Source organism: Lacerta agilis, chromosome 8 (assembly GCF_009819535.1).
Source record: "Lacerta agilis isolate rLacAgi1 chromosome 8, rLacAgi1.pri, whole genome shotgun sequence".
In the NCBI taxonomy this organism is placed as follows: Eukaryota; Metazoa; Chordata; class Lepidosauria; order Squamata; family Lacertidae; genus Lacerta; species Lacerta agilis.
The window spans coordinates 69764705-69780328 of record NC_046319.1 but is presented as its reverse complement, the minus strand read 5'-3'; the positions used below and the strand labels follow the sequence as shown (position 1 = coordinate 69780328).

The following is a 15624-nucleotide window of genomic DNA, read 5'->3' as shown; positions in this document are numbered from 1 at the left end:
CCTACCCTTTTTCTGTTAGGGTTTGAAACCTGAGACGCTGGCAAATTAGCAAGGTCACATGATTTAAGTTGTTAAGCTTGTTAAGTTGTTAAGATGCTCAGTATATATAGAGTGTTTGTTTTGTTTGCCTCTCGGGGTGTGGAGCAGTCATGTCTGAAAGCTCTGGAGGAGTGTTTGTTATCTGTCTGCAATAAACCTGTCTTCCGTGTGTCATCATTTCGTTGCTGCAACAAGAAGAACCCCACAACTGCAACAAGAACCCCACAGCTGGACTTGTTTAATGCTCTTCAAAGAGAAGTGTTGCTGGTCTGCACAGCAGAAGTGTTTACTGGACCAGTACACTAAAAAAACTCTTATTTTCTTCCCTTTCTCTACTCCCAGTTCCTCAGCCCTTGATAAAGTAAGGCAGCCTCCTTCCCTTGTAGTCTTCCTCCCCTGCTTATTCTCTCCTACTTTAATAAAGTCTTTCCTTGCTTTCCTCCCTCTTCTTGTGTCTGTGTCAGCCATTCTCCTCCTCCAATCAATCCTGAAGATCAGTCATTCTGGCTGCAGCTGATGGCACAAAGCATGCTTAGGGAAATGGGTTGGGGAAGACTGTTTTCAGGAGCTGCTGTCAGTCAGAGTAGACAATGCAAAGCTTGCTGGATCGATGGTTTCATTCTGTGTAGGGCAGCTTCTTACTCTTCTTTAAAATCAGGAGAGTGGGACAATGTATATCCAGTCCATGAAGCAGTCTGGAGAATAGAGCTATCTTGGAAAGACCTGAATCAGCTTAACCCTGCTGGAGAAGATTCCTGCCTGAATGTGTCTGATTGACAATGATTCAGACATTGAATGGTAACAAGACCATGCAAGGACAAAAATTAAGATAATGTTACCGACTGCTCTGGAAAGAACAACCCATCTGAGGCTTTGACATAGAAACCAGCAAGCTAAATAAGATAATATAATTAGTATTATTAAGTAGGAATGTGGTGAACACATGAAGACATGATGAATAAGTTGTATTGGAAGAAATATGAGGATTAACTCTATTTGATTAATTGGGAAGATAGTTAAATAAAAGTCTATGCAGGTATTGAACATGCACAGTCAATGGAAAAAGAGAACAGATGGGAAAGTACCCATATATACCCGAGTATAAGCCGACCCGAATATAAACCGAGGCACCTAATTTTCCTACAAACACCTGGGAAAGCTTATTGACTTGAGTATAAGCCGGTTCACCCTTGCCGCTGTGGAGGAGGAGGAACGAGCAGCCTGAAAGCAGCCCTTTGGGCTGCTCCTTCCTCTTCCTCCTTTGCCAAGTTTGCATTTATGCGAGCAGTTCAGGAATGAAACAAGCTGCCTGGGGAGAGTAAACAACCGCCGTTCATGTATGCTTCTTAAGGAATGGTTGACTGGGGAGAGCGGGTGGCGGCACGAGTGGAGAGAAAGGGCTTCTTTCTCGCCGCCCCCCACCGCCCGCCTCACTCAAGTATAAGCCGAGGGCAGCTTTTTCAGCACAAAAAATGTGCTGAAAAACTAGGCTTATACTCAAGTATATACAGTATTAGAAATTAAGAAAATGTATTTTATTGTGAGCAGCAAAGGATGGAGGAGGAAAACACATCTTGAAAGGGTGGGGGAAGTCAATCTTAAAATTTGTGTTCAATTTGAATTAAGTTGTTGTTCATTTGTTAAAAATCTAGAAAATTAATTTAAAAATTGGCAAAAAAACCTCCCTAGAAACCAGCAGGTGAAGATTTCTATGAATGAACTCACACATGCTCACCTGCCAATTGCCACAAAGAGGCACATGAGCAGGTGAGCAGGTGAGGAGCCATGACCACACTAACCCAGCCTGTGCATGTGAGATTTGAGGAAGAGGCTTCCAGGCTGTTAACTGCAACACCCTTCCCCAACCTGGTGCCCACCATATGTCTGCATCACCCCAGACTATTGACTATGCTGGCTGCGGCTGAAGGGAGCTGTAGTTCAAAACATCTGGAAGATATCAGGTTGGGGAAGGCTGTGCTCAGATTGCCCAACTGGACTCGTCTCAGCCATGCCTTGATTCAGAAATTAATCTCTTGCTGCTACATGTTTTCTTAACCTCACTGGTTAAACAAATCTCTGATCGTTTATCTGAGCTAAGAGACCATGCAAAAAGCACAGCTTATGGGATATGGTGAAAGAAAGCTAAATACAGCTAGGTCCTTCTGAGCTTTCCCCCCTCTTCCTCCTAAAATTGACACACACACACACCCAAACCCAAACCACTATTCCTTGCAAAGAAATGTGTCATCGTAAGTTGCGAGCAGGTGCTGGAGAAACAGCCTCAAACCTAGGTACACAGCTTGTAAATACAGCATGAACTTGAATGTAAACAGTGGGGTTGGACTCAAGGGACCATGAACTCTACGTTTGGCAGGACAAAAAGCAGTGTGGGTTTCTTGGCAAAGGACCAAATAAGGTCTGCTTACTAAATCATTTCAAACAGACCAGTCCAGTTAGGTTGGATTATATGAACCTGGAGCCCAGATTCAACATTCATGAAATCCAGCACAACATTTGCGCTAGCGGCAGTGGGTTGGTCAACAAGAAGTGTTGGGGCTACAGCAATTGGCTGCACAACCAACCACAAAAACTGTGGTGGCTTCCTGAATCATCTCTTGCACAAGCCATTCTGCTAGCACAACCAGCACACCACGAAGGAGCTTTAACTTAGCATGACACTGAATTCCTCCCATTATAGCATCTTAAAGTCACCATAAAGCAAACTGTCTGTCATTAAAGCATCTCAACAGTAATATTACCTGCAGCCACTATATGGCAGTACAAATGGGGCAGGAGCTAACAAGGTACATACAACGTCATAGAGCCTACAAACCTATAGTGCACACACTTAATGTATTACTTTAACCTTCATATCAAATGAAACAGTATTTGTTAAAAGAAGCAGACCTACAAGGCCACACACATGAGGAAGTCATTTGGATGATCCAGAAACACAGGTCACACACACGGCAGTAATCAATCCACATTTATTTTCCACCCTAAAAGTTTCAAATACAGGACAGAAAATTTTGACACCAGTTCTTTCTTTAGTCTCTGCATTGCTGGGTTAAAGATTCTTCAAGCCATGCCATGCTAAGTTAAAGCCCCTTCGTGGTGTGCTGGTTGTGCTAGCAGAATGGCTTATGCAAGAGAAGATTCAGAAAGCCACCACAGTATTTGTGGTGTAGCCCCAACACTTCTTGTTGAACAACCTACTTCTGCTAGCCCAAAACAAGGGTGAACTTTCCCAGAGCAGAGATGGAATAAAGCAGATGGAGTGTGTACTAAAATGCTGGTGAGGATTTTAATTTTTTTAAGTAAACTGATGTGGAAGTAACCAATCAATCAATCAATCATGTTATTTGTATGCCACCTTTCCAAGGTTAAAACCATGCTCAATGCAACATACAATGAATTAAAAAATTACATACCGTAATTACAGACATAACAAAAGAAGCCATAAACAATAAAGACATCAAAAAGTACATAACCAAATTGAACCAATTCCACATAAATCATAAGAAGATCTAAAATGAGAAACTGAGTGAAACCACAACTGACAGATTCACTCATCCTTAATCTCAGTGCATGTGCATGGGCACTATCCTCTCATGGAGTGCCTGCCCACTGGGTACATGCCAGAGGGTACATGCTCTGGTTGTCTCCTGCTTGGACTTCTGCAATGCACTCTACGTGGGTGAAAGATACTCGGAGTCCAGTGTGATTTTCATACTCTTTATTCAGCTCATAGTAGTGAGGAATGTAGTTCCCCCAAAACGTTTGCTTTATATACACTATTTACACAATGGGCCCCACGTGATTGGCTAATTCCGGGATACTCCTGTATGCCAATCAGAGTGCGGATTCACTTCCACCTGGAGCTGGATTGGGTGGCCCCTGCGGACCAATCAGACTGCTGCAATCTCAATCCTATTGTTCTGGGACCAATCAGACTGCTGCAATCTCAATCCTATTGTTCTGGGACCAGTCAGACTGCTGCAATCTCAATCCTATTGTTCTAGGACCAATCAGACTGCTGCAGTTTGGATCCTATTCAACTCAGTACATAACAAAGATTTGGCCCTGTATACATCTTCACCCCCATCATTCAGCTGAGACACTAAGGTCCAGCTCCAATGGCCTTCTGGTGGTTCCCTCATTGCAAGAAGTGAAGTTATGTGGGAATATACTTTTCAGGTGCGCTTGCACCTGTGGTTATTTGTGTTTATTTGTGTTTATTTGTGCTTAATTTTACTGTATCCTTCCATCTGGAAGGAAAGGTAACAGCAGGATCCGGCAGGGGATTTACTGCTGGGATCCCTCCACGGGGTTTTAGCGGCTCCAAACTTTAAATTAGGCAATGGTCAGTTAATCTGCTTCCCGCCCAATTTAGGGCAGCAACAGAGTTGTGATTGGTTTATGTATCGATTATGACGTTGGTTATTAACTCAATAAATAGCTGTCGCTCCCTGTTTGTGGTGTGGAGAACACGTGAAAAAACCCAGTGAGAAGAACGTTGCGTGACAAGCCTAGGCAAAGCGAAAGCCAAACCATCCACGCAGGGCAGCAAAAGCCGTTTCCCTCCAGACTGCAGTCTCAGTAGTTTTATTTTCAATTTCGCTTTTAAAGTCTTTTATTTGGCCGTTCGGTTTTGGCCACCTTTAGCTTTATTTTCCTCTTCGGAGTTTTTGGACCAGACAGACGCTTGCAATTATCTACGAGGCAAAATCTTCACGGACTCACAGAACTCAAACCCTCAGATTGCAGCCAGCGGATCTCTTCGTCCACGGCGCAGTAGGAGCAGGCTCCAGGATTACCGGCCGTCCCGTTCGCAGGCTGCCTATCCCTGCAACTGGCGCCCCGTGTGAGGCCAACTTCGTTCTACACACGGGAGGCGTCAGCAAGAATCCCCACAAAGTTATAGGGAACCAGGCAGAGGGCCTTCTCGGTAGTGGTACCCACCCTGCGGAATGCCCTCCCATCAGAAGTCAAAGAGATAAATAAGTATGTGACCTTCTGTAGACATCCGAAGGCAGCCTTGTATTGGGAAGTTTTGTGTGTGTGTGTGTGTGTGTGTGTGTGTGATGTTATTTTTTTGTATGTTTTGTTGGAAGCCACCCAGAGTGACTGGGGCAACTCAATAAGATGGACCAGGTACAGAAAATATTTTTTTGTTGTTGTTGCTGCTGCAGTTATTTCATACCATTTTGAGCAGTTGATATTGTAGGACAATTATTGTTCTTATTTTCTCCTAGGAAAAGAATTGCTCCCCCTTTGGCATTTTTCAATCAATGGAGAGCAGGGTTATCAAATAGTCAAGTAAAACAGAAAGTGGTGAAGAGCCTTTCATTGCACTGAAATGTGTTTTATTTATTTTTAATTGTCTTCTTTTAACATCATAGTAATTATTACCGTTATTAATTACGTTGATATACAACCTTTTCCTCCAAGAAGTTCAAGATGGTGGAAATGTTTCTCCCCCTCCTGCAACAACCCTGTGAGGTAGCTTAGGTTGAGAGGCAATGGCTGGTCCAAGGTCACCTCAGTGATGGGAACTGCTTTCCTGTTTTAACCGAATAACCACACCCGGTAGCTGTCGACTTGCTTGGATTATTCATTACCTAACCCCTCATTCTACCCACTTCCCTTCCAGATAGTGAGAAACAGGAAAGCCATTGAATCAAAGAGCCCGAATGGTACCTAAGAGTCCGTTGAGCAAAGAAGAAGAGGAGGAGCCAGGAGCCTCTTGCTGCAAAAGGCAGGCATCCTGAAGAAGATTCAGAGTGGTTGGCCAGGTACCACAACAGCAGGAAGGCAAAGTGCAGGGAAGGAATTGAAGGGAGAGAGAGAGAGAGAGAGAGAGAGAGAGAGAGAGAGAGAGAGAGAGACGGAAAGACAGTACAGTAGGTCATCCATCAGCTCATTGGGGCAGCCAGAACAGAAGGAGCGAGAAGAATGGAGACACGAGAAGAAACTCTTGTTGCAGAACTGCAAAACGGGATAGAAGGAGGAGAGCAGGTGAACACTATGAGCAATGAGAAGCCACCTATCCCCTCTGGAGAAGACCAAGTCAACACCATGAGCAATGAGAAGCCACCTATTCTCCCATCTGGAGAAGAACCCTCACAAGTGTTCGATCCACTGATCCCTCCTGCTGGGCCAGCACCATCCATGGATTATGGGGCATCCCCCATGGGCTATGGGGCACCTCCCCCTTTCCAACCCCCATACCCAGTTTATTATGCCCCACCTAGTGCAGGGTCCACAGAAGATCCCATACTTCAGCCACCACAGACTATCACCATCACACCTGTACAACCCTGCAATGAACCCGATCACCTGGGCTACTCCATCTTTACCATGCTCTGCTGCTTCCTACCCCTTGGTATTGCTGCCTTAGTTTACTCTATACAGGTGAGTGTGCGAGAAAGAGGGAAGGAGGGAGGGAAGCAGTGTTATGGGTACAAGGGGATTCCCTCATGATAAAATATCCAGGCAAACAGTTAAGCTTTAGTTTTTACTAAATTCAAGCTTGTTTCCGTTTAGGTGAGTCAGAGCCTTCCATTCCCAGAGGGGGCCAAACTCCCCACATTGTCCTCAGTCAATTGTCCATTCCTTGGGGGGGGGGGAATCATTATCTTTGATGAACCAAGATCCTCACTGAAATTTGCACACACTGGAATCTAGTGGAGTCCGGTAGTTGATCTACACCTCTTATGACATTATACAATGATGCATTGTATTATATTTTCCAATCATGCAGAGATAATGCAAAACAAAAGCCAAAGCAAACATTGAGGTAATAATGGAATAATAATAATAATAATAATAATAATAATAATAATAATAATAAAGTTTGCTATGTTGAACTTATCTAGATAAAGATCTCGAAGTATATTGATTTGATTGTCCTTATTATATGAGTTCCTAATGAAAAGGACCATTTTTCAGCAAAGTAATCACAGTTCTGTCTGCCTCCTGTCACCCAAATCAGATTAGTCCTTTTCACCTTCGAGGCTGTGTACCAGACTTCAATCAGCTGATTTTTCGAGCTCGGCAATTGAATTACCCCCAAATTCTAACCATAAGCATAAATTATGGAGATGCTTACAAGGGAGCCCAACTCTATGAGCATGAAAGGAACCCTGTCTGAGGGAGCAGGTGTCCTACTTTGCATTCCAAGTCCCATTTTTAAGATAAAGGAAGGAAAAGGAGGCAGTTGAAGTTGCCCTTCAACAGTGAGCAGCTGGACAGCAGACTAAGCAGGGGTGATGCTTGAGACCATCCTTGGATGCTCCACCCTGGTCATTTTCCTTTTGCCCACACCCTTCTTTCTCTTGCTGTTGTAGTCCCCCAAAAGTTGCCTCAAGCAACATCTGGCTGCCTTGAGTCCTTGGGGCCCTCCCTGGGAGTTGGGGAGTCAAGGTTTTCTTGGCTGTGAGGAGAAGCCCAGGTCGGTACCTTTCTGGGGTCAAATCCAGCAGGGCGAGTTGTGCTGGACCATCACAGCAAAAAAGGAAAAAATCCATCTGCCCTCCTCGGGAACTGCATAGATCCAGGACCAAAGACTTCCCCACCTTAAAGCCTGACTGGCTTATTGTGTGGATGCCACAGGAAGGGCCACCATCACCAGCCTTGTGATGGGGCGCTTTCCCCCCAGAGTTGTGCAGCTCCCACAGACGAGAGGGTGTGTGCAAGCAAGCCTGGAGTTGGGATCCAGTCCAGCCTCCTTCAATGGCCTATCTCTGTCTTTCTCCTGCAACCTCCAAGGTGGAAATGCTTTGGAACTGAGTGTTCAAAGGCACCTTGGTGGTTCCCTGCAAGGAAGAGCCTTTTTGCGGTTGGCTGCTCTGCCCTAACTCCTCTTCAGGGGTCTCTGTTCAAGGGGAGGGAGGCTCTTGTGGCTGCTGCTCACCCCACCCAGCAGCTTCCAGATTGTGAAGGAAGAGGGGCAGGGCCCACACAGACGCCCAAGATTCAGCCATGACATGAGGGGCATAGCTAGGCAGGAGGTCTAGGCTGACTCCTCAGTTACTGGTCTTGGCAGCCCTACTGCCATCAGGAGATTGGGTGGGGCGGGGCACAGCCTCTTGAATAGCACAAAAAATATGCAGGCCCTGGAATGAGGGGGAAGCTCTGTGTGCTGAAACTCTTGAGAATCATAGAATCATATAATTGTCAAGTTGGAAGGGACCCCAAGAGTCCAACCACCTGGAATGCAGAAATCTCAATGAGGTGATACATGACAGGTGGCCATCCAACCTCTACTTAAAAACCTCCAATGAACGAAAGTCCACCACCTCTCATGGGAGTCCATCCCACCGTCAAACAGCTCTTGCTGTCAGCAAGTTTGGTTAGAATCTCCTTTCTTGTAACATGAAGCCATTGGTTCAGGTCCTACCCTCGGGAGCAGGAGAAAACAAGCTTGCTCCATCCTCCAAGCTTGGGCTTGCAAGCTTTAGGACCATTACTGGAAATCCATGTCTCTCATGGAAGGTGTGGAGATGTTGGAGATGGTGCAGGTATGTCAGGTGAGCATGCGAGGCTGGAGTGCCCTTGGTACCCTTTGGACAATAGGCCAGGCCAGGGAAGAAAGGCTATCCAGTTCAGCCCAGGCTCCTTCACTTATCTCTCTTCACAGACCCGAGATGCCAACCGCATGGGAAGGACCATGGTTGCAAAGCAAAAATCCAGGCAGGCACTGAAGTTGGCCCACTCAGCAGTTGGCGCGGGGATTGTAATCATCATTCTGAACATCGTCCGACTGGTGCTTTTCCATGACAAGAACTACTGAAGATAAACTGTGCATCGTTCATATTTGTAATGCACCACACACATGCACATGCACACATATTCATGACACACTGCTTTTCAGCCTAACCTACTATGCAGGGTTGTTGAGGGGATTCAATGGGGAGGCCTGGGACGGAGGCACCGGAATGGGGTGGAAGATGCCTTGGACTTCAATGCTGTGCCACAGTGGGGAACAAGACCCTCTTTAGATGCAAATGCCATAAACTCTCCACTCCCCCCATTGAAAGCTTCCAGTGTAGAATAAACCAAACTTCTTAAAGATACTACAGTCTCTGCTGCATCTTGATTCTCAACCATGGCTCAGCATCTGGAATCCCTGATATCTTGCTACCGCCCAGCAGAGCGGGGGGAGGGGGGCACAACCTTTGCAGCTATATAAGCAGCCCTTGAAGATGCATGCTTTAAAAAAAATATTAAATTTTCTGTTTTACAATTTAAAGTACTCATTTTTACATCCTTAAGATAGCAATGACTTCCCTTCTTCTCTTCCCATGGTTCATTTTACATATCATAAATCCCTGCATATTTTACAGAAACTTTACCATTCATTATTCCATTATTACGTCCTTCATAACTTATTTACACAGTTGAATTTATCTTAGAGCTGCCAGCATTTTCAGCTGTACACAGTTATTTCCCATATATTCAATAAACATTTTCCAATCTTCTCTAAACATATGTTCTTCTTGTTCTATATGTTAAGCCTGCAAGCTGCGCATATTCTGTCAACTGAAGTTGCCACTCTTCTTTGGTTTTCCATTTTGTGGCTAACGAAACATGGGCCACAGTAGTGGCATACATGCAAGACATGTTTATTCACTCCAATGAATTCCTAATTCTGCACCAGTGTCAAATTGACCCATACTTTGCTTTCCTTTTAATGTATCTCAGTGCCGTCCTCCTGCTGCTGCCAGCAAGGCTGTAAGTTCAGCCTTGGTGGAGGATCTTGATGAAAGCTGTTCTCTGGCAGGGGTCAGCTCCCAGCAAGGGAAGATTCGCTTGCCTCGATAACAGGCTGAATGAGTTCCAGCTGCTCAGCTTGAAGCCATCATTTCGGCAGCAATTTTGCTGCAGGGAAAGGACCTTGGGGGCAAGGTCTTGGAGGGTGAGGGAGGCAGTTCCAAATGACCACCAAGATGCATTACATTTTGGGAATTTGCTTGCAGAAATGTGTGCATTAGTCCAAACAGAATACGGAACTATGTTTCTTGGAAGAAATCCACACTAAAGTATGGGTGAATTTTCATGAGGATTTTTTTTTAATAATAAAAAAATCAAATTGTTGCAGAAATGTGGAGAACTGAATTTACGACTGGAAAAATACAGAACCTGGAGAACCAAAATTGACAATTTGCCCGTTCCTGGCCAGCATTTGTGCCAACTCCATTGGGGCCCTGGGTGCTTGAGCACCCACAAAATTCCCCATGAAGGGGCTGGGCACTCACAAATTTTGGTGCCAGGGCTATGCACGCTGCATAGCACCCACAATTGCAGGGCCAAGTTGGCACTCCTGCCTGAGTTTCCTCCAGGGGGGGCAGAGCCTTACACTGAACACCTCAAGCATTTGGCAAATACCAGCTTATTTTTTTTAATTTTTCCATAATTTTTATTAAATTTTCTGTTTTACATTTTATAATATTCATGTTTACATCCTTAAATATTCATTTTTACATCCTTAAAGTATCAATGACTTCCCTTCTTCTCTTTCCATGGTTCATTTTGCATAACATAAATCCCTACATATTTTATGTAAACTAAACCATTGAGTATTCCATTATTACATCCATCAAAACTTATTTACACTGTTGAATTTATCTTAATGCTGCCCACATTTTCAAATATACACAATTTCCCCCATAAACGTTTTCCAATCTTCTTTAAACATATGTTCTTCTTGTTCTCTTATTCTATATGCTAACATATGTTAACATATGTTAATAAGGTAAATACCAGTTTAGCGCCAAACTGCGGGAGGCAGTGAAGGATAGGCGTGCCTGGTGTGCTCTGGTCCATGGGGTCACGAAGAGTCGGACACGACTGAACAACTGAACAACAACAACCAGTTTAGCTCCAGTTATTCCCTCCCATTCACCATGAGTCGTGGCAGGGCTATCCTTTGTCCCCATTGCTTTGTGCTGCAAGTGTTGCTAGGAAGACAAGAACAAAGGTGATGCTGGCAAAGGCAGTAAGCATAAAAACCAGTTTGCTAATGGTACCACATTATGCATTACAAAACCAGTTATCCTCTTTATCAGGTTTGCAAGGGGCTTATTACGCAGCTTCTGGGTTCCAAGTAAATCACATAAAACCAGAGATTCTGCCAGTCACTATTTCATTCCTTGGCTCATGAGCCTCTTAAATCTAAATAACGAAAAGGGGTTAAATGGCATATGGAAGCACATGGGAGTCTGCATTGTTTCAAATAGCCCCTGTCTCCTGGAAAACAATCTCATTAAGCTAATTGGCTTCATTAAGACAGAGCTGAAACAGTGGAGGTAACTGAACATAATGTGGCATGCAAATATGCTCCCTTAAAATGGTTGCATGGCCAGGGTTCCTGTTTTATTTTCTATCTCTACCAGTGAATCAGCAAAAGCTTTCAGATAATTTCCTAATGAATCCTAAGAGAGCTTGGATCATTTCAGGTATGCTTCAAACGGTGCTGGATTACCCAATAAACATATTAAACACATGCTCAGGGCAGCAGCAAAATAAGGGCAACCCCATTGGGGGGGGAATAATTTGACATGTGGTGGGGCCAACTTGATTCACTTTCTGTACTCTGTATGGAATCAGACATGTTTCGTCAGGTGACTTCGATGAACTTATCCAGAACTTGGAAATCAGAAAACTGGAAAAAAAATGAAGCTATTTTAATTGTAGCATACATGTAAGTTTTGTGTCATTTCAAAAAAAGCTTTTTATATTTTAGTATTTAGTTTTTATTTTGGATTACCTATCTGCAGGGGGCACTATAATCTCAGTGCTGAGAAGCTCTCAAGGTCTTAATCCAGCTCTGGCTTCGAAATGCAGTATCTCGGGAATGTTTAAACCGCTCCTCATCTCCAGTTTCATAGCAAAGCAGCCCAGCCCTAAGACAGCTTGTTTATGTCTTACTTTAACCATCGTATTAAACTAAATACAGGCCTTTGGAAGCAATAAATCCTGCAAGCTACGTACTGGAGGGAGCCATTTCGATGGGTTATAAACACAGCCGCACAGTATCACAAACAATCTTTATTTACATTCCTACCTACTCTTCGACATCAGCACCATTGGCCTGATCCAGCAAGACACTTTTTATGCACTAACTTTTTTTTTTTTTAAGCATGGGAGGTCTGATCAGAGCAAAGACCGTAACTCAGTGGCAGAGCATCCGCTTACATGCAGAAGAGCCCAGTTTTAATCCCCAGCATCTTCAGGTAAGGCTGGGACAGAACCCTGCCTGAAACCTTAGAGAGTCACTGCCAATCAGTGTAGACAATACTGAGCTAGATGGATCAATGGTCATGCTTGGAATAAGTCATCTACTGCCACCTAGTGAGGGTCTCCCTGCATTCTGCCCTACCAGTTCCACTGGACAGCAGCCACCAATGGTTTTTTTTGGGGGGGGGACACTTTTCACAGGACTTTTCTCTTGATCCTGTAGCCCGAGACCTCCATGTTCAATCCAAAAGTCATGACTGCGGGGAGATAAGGAGGGAAATGTAACTAGGAATGGACTGCTGGTTAATGACCCTGAATATAATGTCACTGAATTTGTGGAAAACAAGTTTCATTATAGCTATGATAAGAGGTTTCCTGTTGCATCACACCTATTGCATCAGACAGCTGTCCAGCGCAAGGCTTTCTTCCCAGAAGTGTTGCTCAGAATCTTCTGGGACAGGGAAGGGGAATTTTTGTCCCTTGGCTTGTTGTAATACTCCAACTTTCCTCATCTCTGAGGAACCACCAGAGATTTTCCATCCCTTCTTATAGAAGGTCACAAGCAGGGCATAAAGACAAATCCCATCCCTCACTGCTGCCCCCACTGCAATTGGTCTTCTAAGATATTGTGCCCCTAAGCATGGAGGTTCCTTGTTGCCATTGCTGCTAATTTATGTCTGCATGCATTTATTTACAATTGCTTTGCCCAGTTCTTCAGCCAAAAACAGCTCCCAGAGCAGCTCACAGGTAAATTTCATAAAAGCCAAACAAAGCAATCTCAGCCCCCAGGCTTACGATCTAAAAGGCACAAAAGGAAAAGCAATGGGGAGGGAGGAGGGAAGCTCAGCAGTAGTTCTCGAAAGCTCTCCATGTGTCCTTTTATTTACGTATATACTGCAATCTCTGGGTGGTTCACGACAACAAAACGTAAAGCAATACAAATCGATCATTAAAATACCTGGGCTAGTCAGAAAAAAGAAAAAAGCTTCAAGCAACCGCATAGACCTGTCAGCATAAAATAACAAAAGTATCCAAGGGAAAACTGAAATCAAAAGTGAGGGTGCCTGCTGAATCTTTGCTGGAAGAAGGTCCCACAGCATCCCCAAACCTCCGAATTCTGGTTTAACAATCAATCCCTTTCCCGGGGGAAACAGAGCTGGCCCGAGACATTTTGGCACCTAAGGCAAACTGCAAAAAAAAAAAAAAAAAACGAGAGGAAGGGGGAATGAAGATCTGCACCAGGAACAAGGAAGGGAATCAAATCAACATTGAAAAGGGTTGGGGTGAAGGAACAAAGGGCTGGGACGATCCCAGCAGGAGCTCCTATTTGCCAAGAGGCCGATGTGGAGGCAACATTGGGGAGGGACTGCTGAGGAGGCAGCAGGTCCAGGCTAACCCTGTCAGGGGGGATTGTAGGAGCCAACTCCTAAGGGCTGAAGTCCCTTTGCCCTCCCAAAAAATAAAATATTTGAGGGGGCCACCCCCTCCCAAAGTTGAAGGGAATTTCCATTAAAATGGTGGGTGGGTGCCATGACATGTGATCGATTATGTGAGTGGGACTTACCTGCCCCCCTCCATATATATATACACATACCAGCATTTCAGTGTTAATTTCTCTCAATAAACACATTTTGACTAATGCACATATTTCTGCAAGCAATTCCCCCCCCCAACATATAAAGCAGTTTTGTGTATCATTTTCACTGAAACATGCGTTTTTAGGCACCTCTCACCCCAATATATGGATATCATTTGGTTGGAGAACTGCTTTGCAAAATCTGGAGAAGTGTATATTGGTCTGAGAAGTACAGTTTAGGTAGTTCTGCATTAAAATGCAAAGGAAAAATAATTTATCCTCCATTCCTAGGGAAGGATAAGGGGGATGTCAAATGCTCACTGGCGTTTCTACATTCGGTATCAATCGGCTGGGGTTATTCATTATCTAATTCCTCATTCCAAACACCCACACATTTTGCAGGGTGGGAGGGAGGACCACGGTGCACAGTTGTTTCGTCCAAGGGCAGAGCATTGCACACAGAGAGCCAAGCAGATCAGCCTAGGTTATAGAGCAAGGACTCTTCTGAAAGAATATTCAGAGCAGTGGGTCTGGTACCACTATAGGAGGAGGGGGAAGGAGGGGAAAGGGTGCAACTGACCGAGGAGAGACGAGGACTGCAGACAACCCAAGAAGCAGGGATACCGAGAGAAAAGGAAGAGATACTTCACTAGCAGAACAACAAGCCAGTGGAGAAAGGAGGAGAGCCAGACCTGCACCATGAGTGACATCAAATATGAGAGGATGAACGAAAATGCTCTGGACATGGATAATCCACCACCCTACTCTGAAAGGAACGAAGAGCCTGGTCCTTCTGCTCGGATGGCACCCACCATGGGCAGCAGAGAAACTCCCACTATGCCACACCAGTACACCCCCATCTATGGTCCAGCCAGCATAGCACAAACTTCGCAAACCATCGTCATCAGTTCCGTGCAGCCCAGCCGTGAACCAGATTACCTGGCGTACTCCATCTTCACCATGCTCTGCTGTTGCCTCCCCTTGGGTGTTGCTGCCCTTGCATACTCGATACAGGTGAGTGGGAGCTGAGTGAGTGTTTGAGAGAGGAGGGGGAGACCTTAAAGGGCAGGGTCAACGGCCTGTGCTGACACCTAAGGCCTCATCTGCACCATACACTTAAAACAGTATCATACCACTTTAAACAGTCGTGGCTTCCCCCTCCCCCAAAGAATCCTGGGGACTTCTTAAGGGTGCTAAGCAGTGCTATTTTTCTAGAAAAAAAGGCACTGGAACTCACCAGGAATGCCTCCCTTGTTCTCTTATGATGGCAATGGCGCCCACCTGAGAGGTGCTGGAACTGAGTTCTGGTGAGATCCAGCTGGGGGGGGGGGGACCTGGTGCTGAGAGTTGTTAAGAGTCCCCTAGTTAGAGCTAAAACAGGGCCTTAGCTACAGGGGAGCTTTTGCCCTGTGTGAACCCTCAAGGGGGAAGCCCCCACCCAGTTTTCCTCTGAGACAATCTAGGCTTCTCAGAGGAAAACTGGGTGGGGGCTTCCCCCTCAAGGGTTCACACAGGGCAAAATACCCAGCTAGTTCCCCTGTAGCTAAGGCCTCTGAGACAATCTAGGCTGAGGACACCATACCATCATCTGCACTGAAGCAAGATGCTGCTGCCAGTCTAGCTGGATTCCATACCCTGAAATACAACGGTGCCATCGTGCCCACAGGCAGCAAAATGTCTAGGCCCAGCCCTGGTAGCTAAGACAATATGTTGCAGCAAAACAAAGAGAGGAGCTTGTGGGAGCTTAAAGGCAAGCACATTTATGGTGG

General features: G+C 45.1%; 1 protein-coding gene across 1 annotated transcript; it reads left to right on the top strand.

Moving 5' to 3' along the window:
- Nucleotides 1-6023: 6023 nt before the first annotated feature.
- Nucleotides 6024-8833, top strand: LOC117051995 (synapse differentiation-inducing gene protein 1-like). The gene is made up of 2 exons (XM_033158722.1): nucleotides 6024-6453; nucleotides 8681-8833. The coding sequence occupies exons 1-2, from the start codon at nucleotides 6067-6069 to the stop codon at nucleotides 8831-8833; spliced, it is 540 nt and encodes a 179-aa protein (XP_033014613.1). The 5' UTR covers nucleotides 6024-6066.
- Nucleotides 8834-15624: the final 6791 nt, after the last annotated feature.